This window comes from Haliaeetus albicilla, chromosome 16 (assembly GCF_947461875.1).
Source record: "Haliaeetus albicilla chromosome 16, bHalAlb1.1, whole genome shotgun sequence".
NCBI classification, from domain to species: domain Eukaryota; kingdom Metazoa; phylum Chordata; class Aves; order Accipitriformes; family Accipitridae; genus Haliaeetus; species Haliaeetus albicilla.
The window spans coordinates 18,268,743-18,286,021 of NC_091498.1; the positions used below are offsets into that span (position 1 = coordinate 18,268,743).

The following is a 17,279-nucleotide window of genomic DNA, read 5'->3' on the forward strand; positions in this document are numbered from 1 at the left end:
TCTGGCTGTCACTAGGGCGTGCCATTGCAGCTCACGGTTTTGAGAGATGTTATTATGTTAGATGGATATGTTGGACTTTGATTGTACCACCAAGTCAGCCCTCATCCTTATTCTTAATTTTTGTGTTTCTCCTTTCTCGGTGCCTCTTTCATTCCTATTCCAATGCATGTAAAAAGTGTCAGCACTAACTAGTTCCTACTCTGGAAAAAAAGTAGCGCTTCAGCTGCTCCTGCAAATTCTTTCACCCTCTGAGCAGTGATTAATATACAGGTTTAAGAAGAATTTTTAAACAAAACCTGGAAAAAAGGAAAAGAGCAAATATGCAGGCTAATGGTGTACCCTGAGGTGAGCAAAATGCATTTTTTTAACAAGCCAAGCATAGCAAAAAAGCTATTCTACAGTGAAATTAATAATTACCAAAAAGATTTGCTAGCATTATTGTTGTATCCTTTATGAGAATATGGGTAACATGTTTAAAAAACATGGGAAGTGTGAATCAAAGCCCAAAGATTCATACTGGTCTCTAATTTTTAATGTGAATTCTATTCATATGCCCCTGGTGCATAGACTGAGGTACAGTCTGTGGATAACAACTGTCTTTAGAGTGGTGCCACTTAACCTGAAAATTTTATCTGTTCCTCTGATAGTATGGATTTCTAATTTTCTTTACCACCCTGTTTTAACAAATCTTTAAGGTAGGAGGGTATCTCAGTGCCACATGTAGTAGGTGCCTAGCTATAATACATGATTTTGGCCCCAAATATTTTCCAAAGGCAAGTGTTGTTTATTAACTGAACCCCATGCTGAGATTCAATCAATCTAATACAGGCTGAGTTTGAAGTTGAACATTCAAACGTATGCCCATACATCTTGGGCATATATCTTACATAATGATGTTGGCCCCAGACATCTTTCTGGGTTTGTTTATGTCTGTTATGGATTCCCCTCATTATCCATGCCGTTTGAGGGATTCCCTATGGATTCAGCCAGTTTATTGCATACTTTTTTAATTTTATGCCAAACTGAATGTTCTGAGTGGCAGCTCGTATGGTAGGTCCGTACAGCTTCCTCTCAAATCCAGAGATGAATGCTGTGATTAAGGTTAAATAAAATAATACAGAAACCAACATGCTGCAAAAGGGTATGTAAGAGAATGCCTCAGGAGAGGCAAGAGGGTTACAGAAGTAATGTGAATGATAAAACATTAAGATGTTGACTACTCTTCCTATTTCTTTTCCTTTTAATTACGGTTAACCATTAGAGCAACAATTCTGTGATTTATAAGATGTTCCTTATTGAGCATCTATAGTAATAACACTGGGAAAACTCATTTATTAAATTTCATCAGAGCGAAGGGATGTTTTAATATGCCAGTCGCTAAGCACATCTGTGTGTGCACACAACTCCCAGTAACACTAATTGGAGTTGCATATGCAGATCAGCTGGAGAACAGAGTCTTAAATATAGAAAGCAGAGATTGGTATGGGCCACGCTCCGTTCTCGGGAGTGTGTCCTGCTCCGCTGAAGTAAGTGGAGGTTTTGAGGCTCTCCCCCTGAGAGATGAACATTGCTCTTCTCCTGCTCAGTGTATAGTACCCGTTTAGTTCTTGTAGGAGTTTCCTAGGAGTAATATATTGCCAGAAGAAACTAGGGCTAAAAGACAGGTTTTTCTTATAAAGCCTTTGCATTATGAAAAAGGTTGTTTTCAATCTGAAAACTCAGATTTATAAACACTTAATTCATCAGTTCCCCGTGCCTTTCATTTGAAATAAACAGCCAGCAATATTATTTTAAAATAAGGCAGAAGGTGTAACAAAAATGAAGTAATGTTTTGAGAAATACGTGATTGATGATTAAAAAACAGAGAGAGAAGGGGTGGGGGGGTGTCAGTCCAGCATTCATTAGTCAGGCAAAACTTCTATTTGAGCGTGCATTAAGTCAGGAAGACCAGACAGTGTGTCTGGAAAATTATTCTTTCTTTGAGAAGCAGTCTCTCAAAACTATTCCCTTGTTTCTTAAATCTGAAGGCATCCTTTGACTGACTTAGTTATTTTATATCTATTGATGCTAAAGAAAACAAAAGAAACTTTAAAACCTGGAAACATAAACATCATTGAACCACCCACTTTAAAGAAGAGAAAAAAAAGGGGGGGGGGCACAGAAAAGAAAAGAAAGAAATCACAGTGGATGTTTTCCAGGAGGAAACATGCTACGCTGTGTAAAGGGGGCTAGTGTAACAAGAAGTCATCTATTCTTGATTTCTTTAGACAGCTAGAGCTTTGTGCCTTGTCTAGTTTCTACATTTTAAGAGCTTGTTCTGTGTAGCAGAAATAATACAATAAATGGGTTTAACCACATTTGTCTCAGCTAGACAGTCTGCTTTGTCAAAGATTGCTGGTACAACATAAACAAATTATGTGTTTGTAGTGCTTTTCAATGAAAGCCTATCTAACAGAGTGGAGATTGTGTTTCGGCAGCTGTAGATTTAATCTCCTACCTGTCAGTTAAAGCAGGCATTTCCTGAGCAGATAAGGCCTGGCTGCACAGGGGGAGCAGCCACAGCTGGACAAAGGGCCATTGTTATTGCCCCGTAACTCTATGTAGATTTGCCCGTGCGTTTCATCGCACCAACTCCAGCACGTTCGGGTTGCAGAGGAGCCAGCCCTTCGCCGCAGGTTCGCCAGGCAGACAGAACGGGAATTGCAGCACAGCTTTGTGCTATCGACTCCCACCGATTGGCAGGAGCAACTGAAGAAAAGAGCCCAACTTTGAAAGCAGCCCCACTCTAACCTGAGTGTGATCATAGGATTCATGGCAAGGAGCTATTTGCAAGCCGAAAGCGGGCTTTAAATAACGCGGAGTTCTGACAAACCGGGGAAAACCAGCAAACGGGAAGACTGGCATTCCTTCTTGAATATCAGGATCCTCTGCAGAAAAGGCAGCGCAGCAGTGTGGATTTATGTCTGAAGTGTAGCTGCTGCTGGAACTTTAGCAGCCAAAGCTGGACAGGAGATACCTCATGCTCTTTTTAAATATGAGTTTCCTGGTTTTCTGCCTTATTTTACCTTTTTAATGATTTTGTTCTTTCCAAGTGTTTTTGTAGATGAATCGTAAATGCTGTAGAAAGTTGAGGAGCCAGTATAACTGATCTGAGCCAGACACAGTTGGCATAGGAAGGAAGCAAGCTGTGTGTATGTCGCTGGAAGTTTAGAAACTCTCTGTTGCTTACTCCCAAATCTGCAATAATTACTGTATACCTAGTGGTGGCAATCACCTCAGTCATACTGTGCAAACACGCCAGTTTCTTGGAGCCTTTTCTGAGTAAAGATGGTCAGATCGTGTCAAAATCTGAGGAATCCTAGGAAGAGATGGAACAAATTAATTTTTGCATGCAATCAGTATTCCGATTTGACTTTGATCTCTAGACACAGGAGCTTTCTGCATTAAACTAGTTCTCCACATAATTGCCTTTGGTAACCCTTTGTGTTTCAATCTAGACACTCTGTAAACATCATGTGATTTCTGGAAGTTATCTAGGCTACTATTCTGCATTAAATCTCTTTCAAAATTGTACAGAAGCAAGAATATTCTCACTAGGTGTGAATACCTCCTTTGACATAGCCTCTTGAATATTATCCATTTAGGCTTGAGGAAAAATATCGATACTCTTGTCTCTATGATAAAGACTAAATTCAGAGAGGAGTAAATACCTCAAGAAATCAGCCATAGGCCTGGGGGGGATGGGAACAGTGTCTCCTTTTCACACCCGGGACTCACCTCCACCGTTGTATCCTGCCAGTATACAAGTGTTCAAGGGCTAAACCGCGTAGCGCTGGCATGGCCCTGCTTTATAGCTGCCTCATTCTGATTTTTCATCAGAGCATGTCCCTCATTAGCCCTAGCTCTGCACTTTGGGTAGCTCTTCACACAATTGTGCGGCAAGGTGTAAAGGTTACAAGCAGCCGATGACAATAGAATTGGTTTCTAACCACTATGCGTTGTCACTTCTGCGACTGAAAAAGAAAGCAAGGCCTCTTTGAGTGTCCTCCTGTGTAAACTGTAGACGTAATCCTGTCCTCTGAATGGGTCTTTGAGCTTGAATTAATTAATAATTGTAAAGTACTCAAAAGCTCCGAGTGCTTATATGGTTACCATACAATATAGTTACAAACCTTGGAATATCACTGAAAATATAGAAAGCTTTAAAACCAATGTGCTGATCAGGAAGAAATTCTTCCCATAGTGAAATAAAATGGCAGAACTCCTGTTAGCATCAGTGACCCCCTGGATTTCAGATATATTCTCTTTGTTTAATATAATGGTAAAACCCCAACCTGTTCTTTTGTTTTACCTTTTTTACCTCTATAGGGCAGAATAAGTTTTGATCAGAGGCATTGAAAGAGGTTTCTGTTTTCATTCCCAGTTCTGCTGGAGCTATTCTTTAAAGTGAAAGATAATCCTTCCTTTAGCAATCATCAGTGTGGTGGCATTAGGTGATTTTTTTTTTTTTTTATACTGTACATTGCAAGCCCTTCTATTGAGGGAATTAGTTTCATGTTAATAATGAGTGATGGCTACTATTCAAAAAAAGAACTCTCTTGAAAGGATGTGGGGGGAAAACTCTGCTTGAAAGCACCAATATGAAATGCAAATTTTAAGGCTTCTCTTGCTCTAAATTTTTCCATCAATAGGAACTTTCAATGATGTACTCCAAAAATCTTGCACATTTTGATATCACCATAAAAACATAAGCTAATAAGGAATTTCTGACATAATTTATATTTAGATTTGAGCTGAAGTAATGGAGCTTCCGTATATAAAATATCAACAAGTATCATTAGGCTGCAATATTTTTCTTATTTTGGCATGAATAAGACAAGGTGCAAATGAGAAACATACATCTTCACTAGTCTTTGGAAATATCTGAAATAATTGACTTGCTCAGTCTTCTGTGATGGCTTGGTGACCACTAACTGTGACGATTTGCATAATAGTCAACTCTTCACTTCTGTAGAAATAACTGTTTGTATCTGATTAAAATTAGGACTGTTTTAGTTCTCTTGACTTTTCCAGAAGTTGCAGAAATAGAGATTTGCTGTTATGCTTTAACCAAACAAATGCACACATGGGGATAACAATATGCTGAGTTTATGCAGATTTTACAACACAAATCTGAATAAAATACCCACTAATAGACCCTTAAGGAGTAATAAACACACATGAATTTTCCTTAGTTGCACTTTAAAGTGATTTTAACATACTACTAGACCTTAACAATAATATTTAATTGACAAGATTATGCATTTCTATGGATTGAAAAGGTGGTAGATCTCTAATTCCAAATGAACTATAAATTCACTTTTGCATAACATGTTTTATTTATTTCTCTATAGCAGAGATGTTCTCCATCCCTCCTAGTGAGAGTTTCTTAAAATACAGACAATTTAAATAGATTTAATTACCATTTATCATACTCTTAACTTCATGAGATCATCTTTAGTTGAATTCTGTATTTCCAGGTAGTCAAGGAGCTAGATAAAAGCCGGGCAATACAGTGAGAGGCTAATAGAAATGAAATGAGAGCTAGTGTTTAAAACTATTCTGTTTTCAGTGTGGTTGGTAGTGTTTTTCTGTTGCTCCCTTCTTTATGGCCCAAGTAGATGGAATTTAAGTTTAGTTCATTTAAAGTTTCAAAGTAGTGAGGAAGAAATAATAAAAAATAAGGATGCTCTGTTTCGCTCTATGATCATGGCTGCAATTTTCACATTAATGTTGTGGCCACTGCAGTAGACTTAAATCTCCAAATCATGCTGAAGCATTGGACAAATGGAAAAAATGATAGGGGAAAAGAAAGAAAATAGCAGTTACAATCCATTTACAAATTCAGTAGTGGGCTACATATTTTTCCTAGTATTTCCCGTATGAAATGTTCTCACTTTGCAAGTCTACGGTATCTTTTTTACAGTTTATTTGCCAGCACTTCCCCTGGGATCTCATTGGCAGACATTTTCTTTGTGGCTCATGTACTTTCACTGAGAGGAAATATTTTTCAATTAGACTGTAGATAATTAGATGGCAGATAAATTAGAACAGAATATACCTCCCTATATAGATACAGCTCCAGTGATTCTATATTGCTAACAGGATCAGAAAGTAGCCTCTGAATAATTTTCGGTGTCAGAGCTCTGTCAACGTGATTTTCAGTGTCCTAGCTATGCTGTAGTGCCTGCATGCTCACTTTGGGTCTGTTGGAGCCCACCTTTCTTCAGCTGCCATTTCTCCAGGCGCAGTCACAGTTCCTTCCCTGGGATTATTCATGCTAGAAGGGATTTCTCACTTAAGCGTTTGGGTCCACTCTCACATATTATCTTTACATTAGAGAATGTTAGGCATTGATGGTGCATTAATTCAAGGCCTTGAGGATTCATCAGTTATACTTCTGAGCTCAGAACAAAAGGCCCAGCCACCACCCGCACGCAAAGTGGCCAGATCCGTTATAACTGAACTGGTCAGTTAACCCAGCCTTACAGTCACGTTGCTTCATCAGAACAGCATAAACCAAACAGCCAGACCATTAAATTATAACCAAAGAGACCTTTTTTATTTTTTTCAGTACAGTTCTTCTGCAGTTTTTCTGAATAGATCATTTTAGGGACCAGAAAAGTGCTCGGTCATGACATGAGTTCATTACGGTAGTGGCACATTTCGGGAGGAGATTTGGGCCCAAACCTGCAAAAATCTTATTGCGTAGCTTCTTTTAAGCATTTAAGTGATCCCACTGACTTTCACATATGTAAGTATTCATAGAAGAAGTTCCTACTTCTTTATGCAACGTGGTGCTTGCTTTCTTGCACAGTCACCAAAATGACTTAATCAAAATAAAATTCAAATTAACAAAACTTCTTATAGTTCTTCTCTTACAAAGAACAAGAAAAACATACACCAGTTATTGAAATAAATAAAATTCCAATAGTGGTATAAAAATAATAGTGCCATGTTTTATATACAGATTATTTAAAATGCAGATGAGGTAAATACATATAATATGCAGGGTATTAAAAAACTTGCAGTAGTAGTACTGGGCGCACAAACACTGCTTTCAGTGCCATTAAGATTTTTAAAATGAATCAGCCTAAAATGTAACCTGTGGAGCTATCAGTTAAAGTCATTATGTTCTATCATATAAATATGTATTTTGAGCATTCTGAAAATGCACATTCTTACTTGATACACTGCCGTTACCTGGGAAACTCTTCTATTACACTGTAGTTTTTAAGAGAGAGAGTAGAAAATTTCAAACACATTTTTATTATGGAAATTAAAAGCTTAATGACTGCATGGACAGATTAAAGTTGTAGTCTAGCTATACCAATTATTCTAGAAGTTAAAAAATCTTAGGTAGAAATTCAAGTTTAAAGCATGAAAAGTTTAAGCGTGTCTATGAATGAATTAGGTTCTCACAGAGGCTGCAACAGCACAAGGACAAAAGGTACTGTACATCCTATACTAAAGAAAAAAAAAGTCAATTCAGTAAATTCAAAGATTTGTTTCTCAGCTAACATGCGCTGGAGTAGTCTGTTAGATTCAATACAGATCTCAAGATTTCTACAAGTTTTGAACAGGGTCCAGAGATTTTATTGGTGAAAGAAGTAGGGGGCAATGGTTTTAAATAGCGATGTTGGATTATTCTAGGCAATTAGAGCATATTTAGCCTATCACACTGTTTTATACTAGTGTTGGTTGTAATAATAAAAAAAAAAAGCTTTCAGGAAGGGATGAAATATTATAAAGATTGTGCTTACTCTCTCTCAAAAAGATGGCACTTAATTCTCCCCTTTATTGAAGTAAACCGTGCAACAGAGAAGCAACTTGTCAATTTGATCTTGAAAAGTTTGCGAGGAATTCTGCCACCATTATAGAGTGGGTTTCACTTCTGCTCTTGATCCTCACAGCTAAGCAGAAATGTGTGAGCTGCCTTTTTGCTTGCACTGCTGCCATCCTTTTCTCTGAATGCCTTTATTTCTCTAGCTGCAATGTTAGTTGTCGTAGAGGCAGCTTTGGTTTTTAAAGACAGAACCCTTCCTCTTCCTTAGTCTCACTAAATGTGTTGTGTTCCTTATCCGAAAGAGGCAGACCGTTTTCATTCAAGGCATTATTTTTGTATGACATATCCCCTTGGCTTCCATTTGCCATGCACAACACTAACCATCAATGACTTTTTAACAAGGAGGATTGCCCAGCCAACTTCTGAGATTAGCATTCACATGACTGTGGGACAAAGCACTGCAGATTTGCCTAGCTTATCAAACAGGCCACCAGCTTTTATTATTTCAGGGAGAATCAAATTGGAAGTTGCTTCTTGAACTAATCAGGGCTGATTTGCTCTAAAGTTGCTTCCTGACTTAGATGTCAGGCAAGGAAGTGCTGTAATCAGTTCCCAAGGGCCGTCAGAGTTGTGATGGGATATTAAAGGAATGGCACACTACCTTTTAAGAGTTTCCTAATCTTGGTGGCTTCTCATGTTTAACACAGTTAAACCTGAGCTTGTTGTATAGAAACAAAGATTAATTTTATGAGGTAGCTTTATATAAGAGATGATTTTACTCTAGGTTGCAGAACGGAATTTTGGAAAGAATATACCCAGGTTTCCTCCAGGGTTTGTACAGTTCAGCTAAAGATATAGACTGGCAGAATTGTTTGAAACCAAACATTTACTACCCATCACAAAAAAGAATAAATAATCTTCATGAAAGAGAAAATGAGTCCCCCTGAGTGTCACTGTTTGCATATTAGCCCATAGTACGGGCTCTGCCAAGTTACTCTCTGACTGACTGCTGCAGATGCTCTTTCTCAAGTATTCTGAGTGAGATCTTTAGTGCAAGTCTTCGGGGACAAACAATAGCACCTGTTCCTCACAAGATAGCAGCCCAGTTAGTCCATTCATGTATCTTTAATGAAGCTCTGGGGCAGATGGCAAAAAATGGCATCATCAACAACTTAGCACAGAGGAGACAAAAGGGGAAAGTGCCGATCCAACAATACGCTATTTTTACGAATGGGAAGAGACAGAGTCGGAGTGTTTCTCGGGCATCTGGTACAGTCTTGGTTTTCAGAAAGACCTGAGGAACATCTCAGCAATTAAAATTTCTGGGCATGTAGCCGATTTTATGAAGTATACCCATCAACCCCTCCTCCCAATTTCTCCCCCCTCAGTAAAACAAAAATAAAAATAAAAATTAAAATAAAAAATAATAAAAACCTCAGGAAGAAAAGATGTCCAAAATGAAGGTGTCTACTGTTTTTTTGACATTTATTTTACATCTTTAATAATTCAGTAACCAGTGATACTTGTACATTCTCTTCCTTTTTAATGCTTATTTGTGCTTTTCAGTTGACCTGTGCTGAAAATTGACACTTATGTACATAATAATTCTGGGTGAAACCAACATTTACCTAGGAATAGTATTTACTATGTGCCAGAGGGAAGACCCATGGGAGGGAATGGTTACCATTCAGTATGGGCTTTTTTCAACCTGTATAACTCTCAAGTGTAAACTCAAAACACTCTAAATGTAAGCCACCTTTAGCCAAAGTTACATTGATTTATATAGGCTGAGGACCTGATCCAGCATTCAGAGTGGTATTTCAAGGAAGAATAGCAGATAGCCAGAACATACAGTGGTATTTCTCCACACTTACCAAATTGCTTTTATTTGACAGTTAAAAAAAAATCTTTTTGGATATGGTGGAGTGGGTCCAACTCTACAGGACTGCATTGGGCAAGAACCATTGAGGGATTTGGTTATTATATGTTTCAAATGATTATGTGACACTATGGTGCTAAGTATTGCTATGGGTATGTATGCATCATCACTCTAATCACAGTACTCACTCTGATCTCTTCTGTGTCTTGTGAGATCGCGTTGGTGTCTTGTACCTTTGCAACGCCATGGAAATATTTTCTGTGTGTGGTGATTAAAAGGGATATTTCTTAAGTCTTGGGTCCATTTGATTAGACTGTAGTTGGGAACTACTGAAAATGATTGTAAGTTGTATTGCGTAGAATTCCTTCCAATATTTCCTAGAGTTGTTTCTATCAGACAAAACCTGTGGTTTTCACTTGCTGTACTCCTGTAGAGCCAGTGTAAAGGAACACCACACAGCAAACCCAGCACCATTTTATCAGAGGTAAATGCCTGTGCTGGGCACATGGGGATCAACTCCAATCTAACCAAGTTTAAGTCATATCCTAAAACGCACAGCCAGGCTTACCTCAGCTAAAATGAGAGAAATAGCTGCTCAAAGCTAGTTTCTTTCACGCCCCAGTGCCATGGCAGTAATTGCACAAAGACCTTTTTATTATAAGTTGGTTTTCCTGAGAAATGGATTAAAAAAAATACTGTAAAGTGTTTATTTTTTGCTTGACCTTTATTAACCTACATCTTAGGGCTTTCCCAAGAGAAGAGTTGTTGGTAAATTAACCCTCATAGACACACACAGTAGCATTTCTGCACTGCATCAATGGTTGTGAAAGTAATGGGGATATGACAAGAAAATTTGGCACTATTTAAACAATGTCATAGGTCAACATATGGGATTTGACCAAAAACGTTTTTTAGGAATTAAATGAAAAAAAAATTGCTTGAAGTGTACTTTAACTTTTTAATAGTATTTAATGCCACTGATTTATGGTAGGATGAGGGCAAAATTTTTTTTTCTGCCTAACCCCCCAATTTCTTCCTACATTTACTAGCTTTGATATATAAACCGTTATATGTTTGCTTAACTACTAATCAGAAAAATCATAGTCAAACCCTTGGGTACTTCTCGGGTTAAGGAATGATGGATAAAAACTCCTTGTGATCCTAGCCACTGTCTCTGAAACACATGTAGCATAAATTAAGGAACTAGGAAATTAACCTGTGGTTTTAACGAATATGATTCTATCATATCTCCTGTTTTCTATATGTTGAATACAAATGCTGGTATAAGGTGAAGAATGTTTTGCTTTTGCATGTTTGTGCTTTTTGATACATTTATTAAGGTCAAATTAAATTTGATATAGTAGTTTTTATTCTGAAATGGTCTCTGAATACAGCTCTATAATTACCAAGCTACATGATAGTGCATAAAGCTGTAAAACTGCTTAGACAGACAAGCAATTTATATGTTATAGTGAGGTGTGTATGGCAAAGGATGTTAGTTTAATTGGGAGCCAAGATGTTGGGGCCTTAAATCTTAAGAGCTGGGGTGTTGACTAGAAGACTATTTAATACTGTGGTGAGATTTTGAAATAACATACCTGAGTTGTTTGTGTATATATATATATATGTGTGTGTGTGTGTATATGAACAATATAACGTTGTAAGATCTCAGAATTAAAATTGCCCTAAGGATACTAAAATTTGAACCTCAAAGTAGCTACTGCATTGTTAGGTTATTTCTAAAATGCTTGTCACTGCTGTCTGTGACCAAAGATGAGAAAGCTTGTGAAAAATTAACGGAAATACCTACCACTTTTCTTTTTAAAGAACCTGTGGTGTGTTAGAAAGGTTTTGTACCTTTTTACCTTGTGCCAGGACAGGGAATATTAATTAAAAAAAAAAAAAAAAAAAAAGAGAACCGGGAAGAAATAGGAAAACGTGCAGTTCACTGAGACTGTTACACCTTTGACACTGAGGGAAAACAATGTTAGTGAGGGCTTTGATGTGATAATGTGAAATTGGCAGGGATTACATTAAGGCGAAGGTTCTGTGGGACTGTGTGAACACAAGAACACTATCAGTACTGGAGAAATACCTGTCAAGACAAATTTGTGCTATTTCTGATCAGAGGCTCTCTTCTGTTTAGCAGGTTCAGGGTCACATGCCTCCGCTCATGATCCCAATTTTTCCACACGACCAGCGGACGCTGGCAGCGGCTGCTGCAGCCCAGCAGGGATTCCTCTTCCCCCCAGGAATAACTTACAAGCCAGGTAAGCTGTCAGGGATGTGAAGCTATTTAACATTTTAAGATATTAACTGTAGCTTCTTGTGTGATCTGTCTCGTATAGATGATATTACACAACAGGCGTAGCTGCTTGGAAATTATGTGGAGTTTTGCAAATCCACTTGAAAAAACCTTCTGGTTTGAAGGGGGTGGATGGAATATTGGTTATTGAACATCATGGGGTTTTTACCTTTATTTCCCAAAAAATCATTTGCTCTAAATATATTGGCCCACTCGCCAAGTAATTTGCATCTGGTCTGCCCCATGTCATTATACAAAAGCTACGTATCTTTAATTAATTCTCTTATCTTCAGTATACTTGTCTTTTGTGCCAAAATTCTTACTCTTAATTAGTGATAAAAGTCAGAGGAAGTATAATTTAATTAGCAGGCTTCAAATGGGCAACTTTTTGTTTGATTTCAATCTGAATAATAAAAGGTTTCAGTAGTTCAGTCCCAGTCATCATTCAGACTTGTAACAGGTCACATAACCTTGCGGTGAAATATGTTTTGAGATGATTTAGCCAATGTTATGATTTCTTTCTTTTTTCCTCCAAGTTTACAGGACTCCTGGGGAATTCAATTAGGGATATAATGGTTTGAAGCTACTTTCAGAGCCTCCTTGTAAACAGGGCTTTAAATGTTTAAAGACACATTGCCAAAGGAATTCAATGTAGGAAGATAGTTAAGTAAATAAAAGTTAACCTTATTTTCATTTGTACATTCTTTGTAAGTGACCTCAGTTGAGAAGCAGCAACCTTATTTTGCTCATTAATAGTATTCGCTGTCAAGCTGCCTTTAGCATATTAACCTGATAACTAATAACTACAAAACGTAAATACCAGTTTCTTTTTTTGACATTAAATATGAAATGTACAAAGTAAAGCATTGATCCTGCTCCCACTGATGTTGGTGGTGGTTTTGCTGTTGACTGCAGCAGGAGCAGGGTCAAATCCAAAGGAAAGCCTCATAACAGATGATGTAAACAGCATACTAATTAAAAGCCAGGTTGAACCTAAAATCTTTTCTAGTGAGTTTACTTAATATTAGATGAAGTGAGGCCAAGCAGGATTTCAGCAAGCATTTCCGCTTCTCCCACTCCCTTCTGCCTCTTTAGTCTAGAGACATTCCTGTTTAAACACAGAATCTTTGTCCAGTTATTCTCTTACCTTCAGGTTTAGAAATCCCAAAGTTCTTTTCCAATTTGACAAACTGGTGCATTGTACGCAGGAACCAGTTAATGGAGCTCTGAAAGGCAACTAGCTCTAGATGGCACAGGGTGATGGTTATTCACACACATCACCACCTCACAACAGTTGGGAACCAAAGTGAAGAATATTTTGTCTCCAAAGATGTAAGAGTTGCCAGTTGTGGAAATTGTCTACAACACCCTGGCTAATACCTTTCTTCTCACAGACAAGAGAAAGCATGTGCTTTAGTTTCCTTGTTTTTCCCTTTTTAATCTGAAATGTTTTCTGAATAGTGACTATTAATGATTAAGCTGCTGGTGTGCTTCCCCCTGAAAGGTGATATGTCAAATCACATCGTGTTGATTTTGGCTCTGTAGGCTACTTGGTACAATAATGACTCAAGAAGAAGAGTACCAGCATGATTTCCCGCACAGGAACAGATTTCTGCACTTACTTTAAACTGTTCCTTACAGTACCTATGCTAACACTTCATTGAGCTTATACTGCTTTACCTGTGATCCTGTTGACCTCATAGCAGAAGGTGATACAGCTTTAGGGCTTTTTTTTACTTGCCCGAATGCAGAAAAAGAGATCTATAACAAATGTTAATAGATTGAAGTGCAGACAGAAATCAAGGCCTAGATATCTCAGAACACAGGTAAGCTGTTTGCTAGTATGTTAGTGGTTTATATCCAGCTGATGCTAGTAAGGACCAGAAGTCACAATGATCTGATTGTACCCAATGGCTTGCAAGAAATAAGAATATCTATATATTTAATATATTTATTAAATTCTACAGCATGTGTGGCAAAGGTAGCTGGGCAGGTTAGTAGTTTCTGTTGGAGAGACACCATGATAAAAAAACTGCTGTAACTACACTTCGTATTGATTAATTCCTATTTTTGGCACTCTCGGCACAGTAGTTAAGGAATTAATGAAACTGGAGATTAAGCTATACTCTTTCATAGAGAGGGTTCTTCAAAGTCATTTCTGAGGAATATTTATGAACTTGACTGCTACTACCTGTACTCTTCTACTTTTGTGAGAAATGAAACTTTCACCTCTAGAACTGTCAGTTTAGACTCACTCATACTTCTGAGGAAAGATAGGAGATGGATTAACTCTTCAGATACTTACCATTTTCTTTTTGGTTGCCCATTTCATTTCTGTTTCATTTTACTCTAGTTTGATGTAGGCAAGACTAAGCTTTGACAGTGCCAGTTTTCCTTGACACTCAGAAAATACAGTGAGAGGGATTTCAGGACAGGAGCTGTGGGAACTAAGTGCTTTTGAAACTGACTGTGTCATTTAGGGAATGTCAAATATTGTGTGCGCACAGTGACTTTATTTGCTTTGCGTGCAAAATGGGCTAGATATAAGCCAACTCCAAGTTGGAAGTGGCATATCAGTGTTAGTGTGGCAGTGCAGCCAAGATGAGCAGTCCTGCCTTGGTGCACAAGCCGGGGTATGATTATGTGCCCACGTCCATGCAGATATACCTTCATGGGCTAAGTGGGAACCAATTTCATGGCTGTTTAGTTCAAAGCCAAGATGGCAGTTACCAAATACTGCTGCAGATCTGCACTTAAACTCTATGCCTTGAAGTAAGAAAATAGTATTCCTAAACCAAGGTACACTACATCATGCCTTCAGTGGAAGGACCTCTAGAAGAGAGGACAGTTAAGTAGATTCTGAAGCCCTTCCAGCACATAGACAGTTAGTTGCTCCTGAACTCCTGAGCTCAGAAAGTCATTATGAATAGAAATCTCAATGAATTGCTGATATACAGCTATGATTTGTATTAAAGCTTAACAGGACAGAGTTTCTTATTGCCTGGCAGGATCTATAACATGAGGTGGCTGTAGCCCTCCCCCCATAATTTGGAACTCTAGGAGGTGAAACAGGCCAAAGTTAGCAAGTGCTGATGACAAGTAATAATTACATTAGAAAAAAATCCCCAAAGTCCCATGCTTCCTTATGTATCTCAAAGTCATGTAATATAATTTTCCGGCATGGTAAGTACTAATTGAGAAATCAGAGCTGCATAGACCACCTAATTAATTTTTTATACATATTTCAGTATTTATACTGTATACTGGATTAATTAAAACTTTAGGGCACTGTGCATCTCAAATGACTGTTGTGACTATTGACCTGCAGGCACTTGACGAGCCTCGTAGAGTACCTGGTTGTGGGGGTTGCCACTTATTCCAGTAGGAAGCTAAGAGTGGCAGCTGTTAGGAAGCTAATACTTGCCTAGAGATGCTACACAGTTAATATAATTATTTTACATTCCAAGTACAGCAAAGCAACTGCACTGGCTTTCTGACTGTGACCACTATACTTACTACTTGGAACTGGTGGGTAACATAAATATCATTATACCTCCTCTCCCAGAGCAAATTTCCCTTCACTTAACGAACCACATGCATCCAGGAAAAGTTAGTGAGCTGGAGTGTCCTTGAATGTGATTAGCGTGTCCCCATTAGTGCCCTGGGTCAAGAGGAGAAGACAGTGAGTGGGATAAGGAGGAAGACAGTTCCCCCCTCCATCTTGCAGTGCCTAAAGTATTACTTCCTTCAAGTTTTGTGGCTAAGAGGAAATGGGGAAGTAGGATAATGTTGGAGTAAAAATACAGAGTAATGCTGAGCAGAAGCCAGACCATACTTTGAGCAGAGCTCAAACAGAGCTATGGCTCTGAGCAGGGAGTGGGAGGGCCACCCTCCATGCTGGCTGCATAATGGCAGTCCATTTGGGTTGGAAATGAATGATCGCTTTTGCTTGATAATCTTCTGCAAGTCTTTTGTATTGTATCCGTTCTTTACCAGATGTGGAAAGTATCTCTGAAAAAGATTACTGAAAATAGGGACACTGAGGTATGGAGATTGTAAACCTCTATTTAAAAGGGTTTGCAGAGTGATATGCTGCAGTGTATTTTCAAAGCATTTCTTCATATTTCATACATACAGTATATAAAGACCATGATTAGGATGTCTAAGAAACAACTCCTGTCTCCTTACCCAGGTCATTCTGCTTTATACACAAAAATAATTTGCCAGAGATTTTGCTATGCTGGCAACACAATGAAATGTGAAAATGGAGACTGTTTTCCTAGGCTGGTGGCAAAATAGTGAGAAATGGAGCCAATGTTTTGGCCTCGTTCTGTTCCTACTTGCACCGGGGCAAATCAAAAGTAACTCCTTTGAAATCAACAAAAGAAAAATTAGCTAAAGCACAACAAACAAAACTGTCAGGCTTAGTGTCATCCGGCTGCACTTCAGAACATTCCAATACTGTGAGATGTTTGTCATCAAACTAATTAAACTCCTAGATTACAGTAGCTAATCCACATAACTAACATCATCTTAGATCTGCTGGATTTCACTGATGTCCATCATTGCACTTTCCATTTGGAACAGGCCTTTCAGAAGTTTTTCCTAAAGCTGTAAGGTGGTTTAAATTTTACACAGCACAGCACTCTATTTTCAGTAGGCTGCTGTTCCTCTTGGCAGGTGAGAACAGAAAGCGTACATCAAATCAACTGTGTACTGAGTTGGCCGTGTATCTCTGCATGGCAGAGGTGCTGCATGAGTCTTGTTTCTAATGGAAATTCCCCAGGACTGAGTTAAAGTCTGTCATGTGTTCCCTGTTGGGATTTACTGGTTGGAACAAGGAATCCGTAACCTCAGGATTTGTTGTAGCAATCCATATGTGCCTCACTCCTAAATGTTGAGGTAAGAGCTGGAAGTGGTAGTAGGCAGCAGAATATTTTCAGCTGGGATTTTGCACTGGAGTTCTTTACCCGCAGAGAGACAATTGTTGGGGCAACTGATTTTGCTGCGACAGGAGGATGGCAATAAGGCAGTGCTGTGGCAAACCCTGCTCAGAACAAAGGCAGAACTGAGGTAGTGTCATCGGACAGAGGAGATGCTCCATAGTATTGCCTTAGCCAGTTACCTCTATTAACATCTTCCTCAATCCTGATGCCGCTGCACAAATGAAATGCATGCCCTATGTGGGAATACTGCAGGTGTGGGCATCTGTATCCCTGCTGTATCCCAACAACACCCTGAGGAGAGGTAAACTGTCCTCGGTCACTGCA

At 38.5% G+C, this 17,279-nt stretch overlaps 1 protein-coding gene across 8 annotated transcripts in view; it reads left to right on the top strand.

Moving 5' to 3' along the window:
- Positions 1–17,279, top strand: part of SOX6 (SRY-box transcription factor 6) — a 382,363-nt gene that overhangs the window by 267,625 nt on the left and 97,459 nt on the right. For 6 of the 8 annotated variants that reach the window (XM_069803757.1, XM_069803759.1, XM_069803760.1 and 3 more), the window contains one exon: positions 11,851–11,974. In XM_069803757.1, coding sequence (XP_069659858.1) covers positions 11,851–11,974 — 124 coding nt within the window. The remainder of the gene's footprint in view (positions 1–11,850; positions 11,975–17,279) is intronic. The other 2 variants (XM_069803754.1, XM_069803756.1) reach the window with 1 other exon arrangement.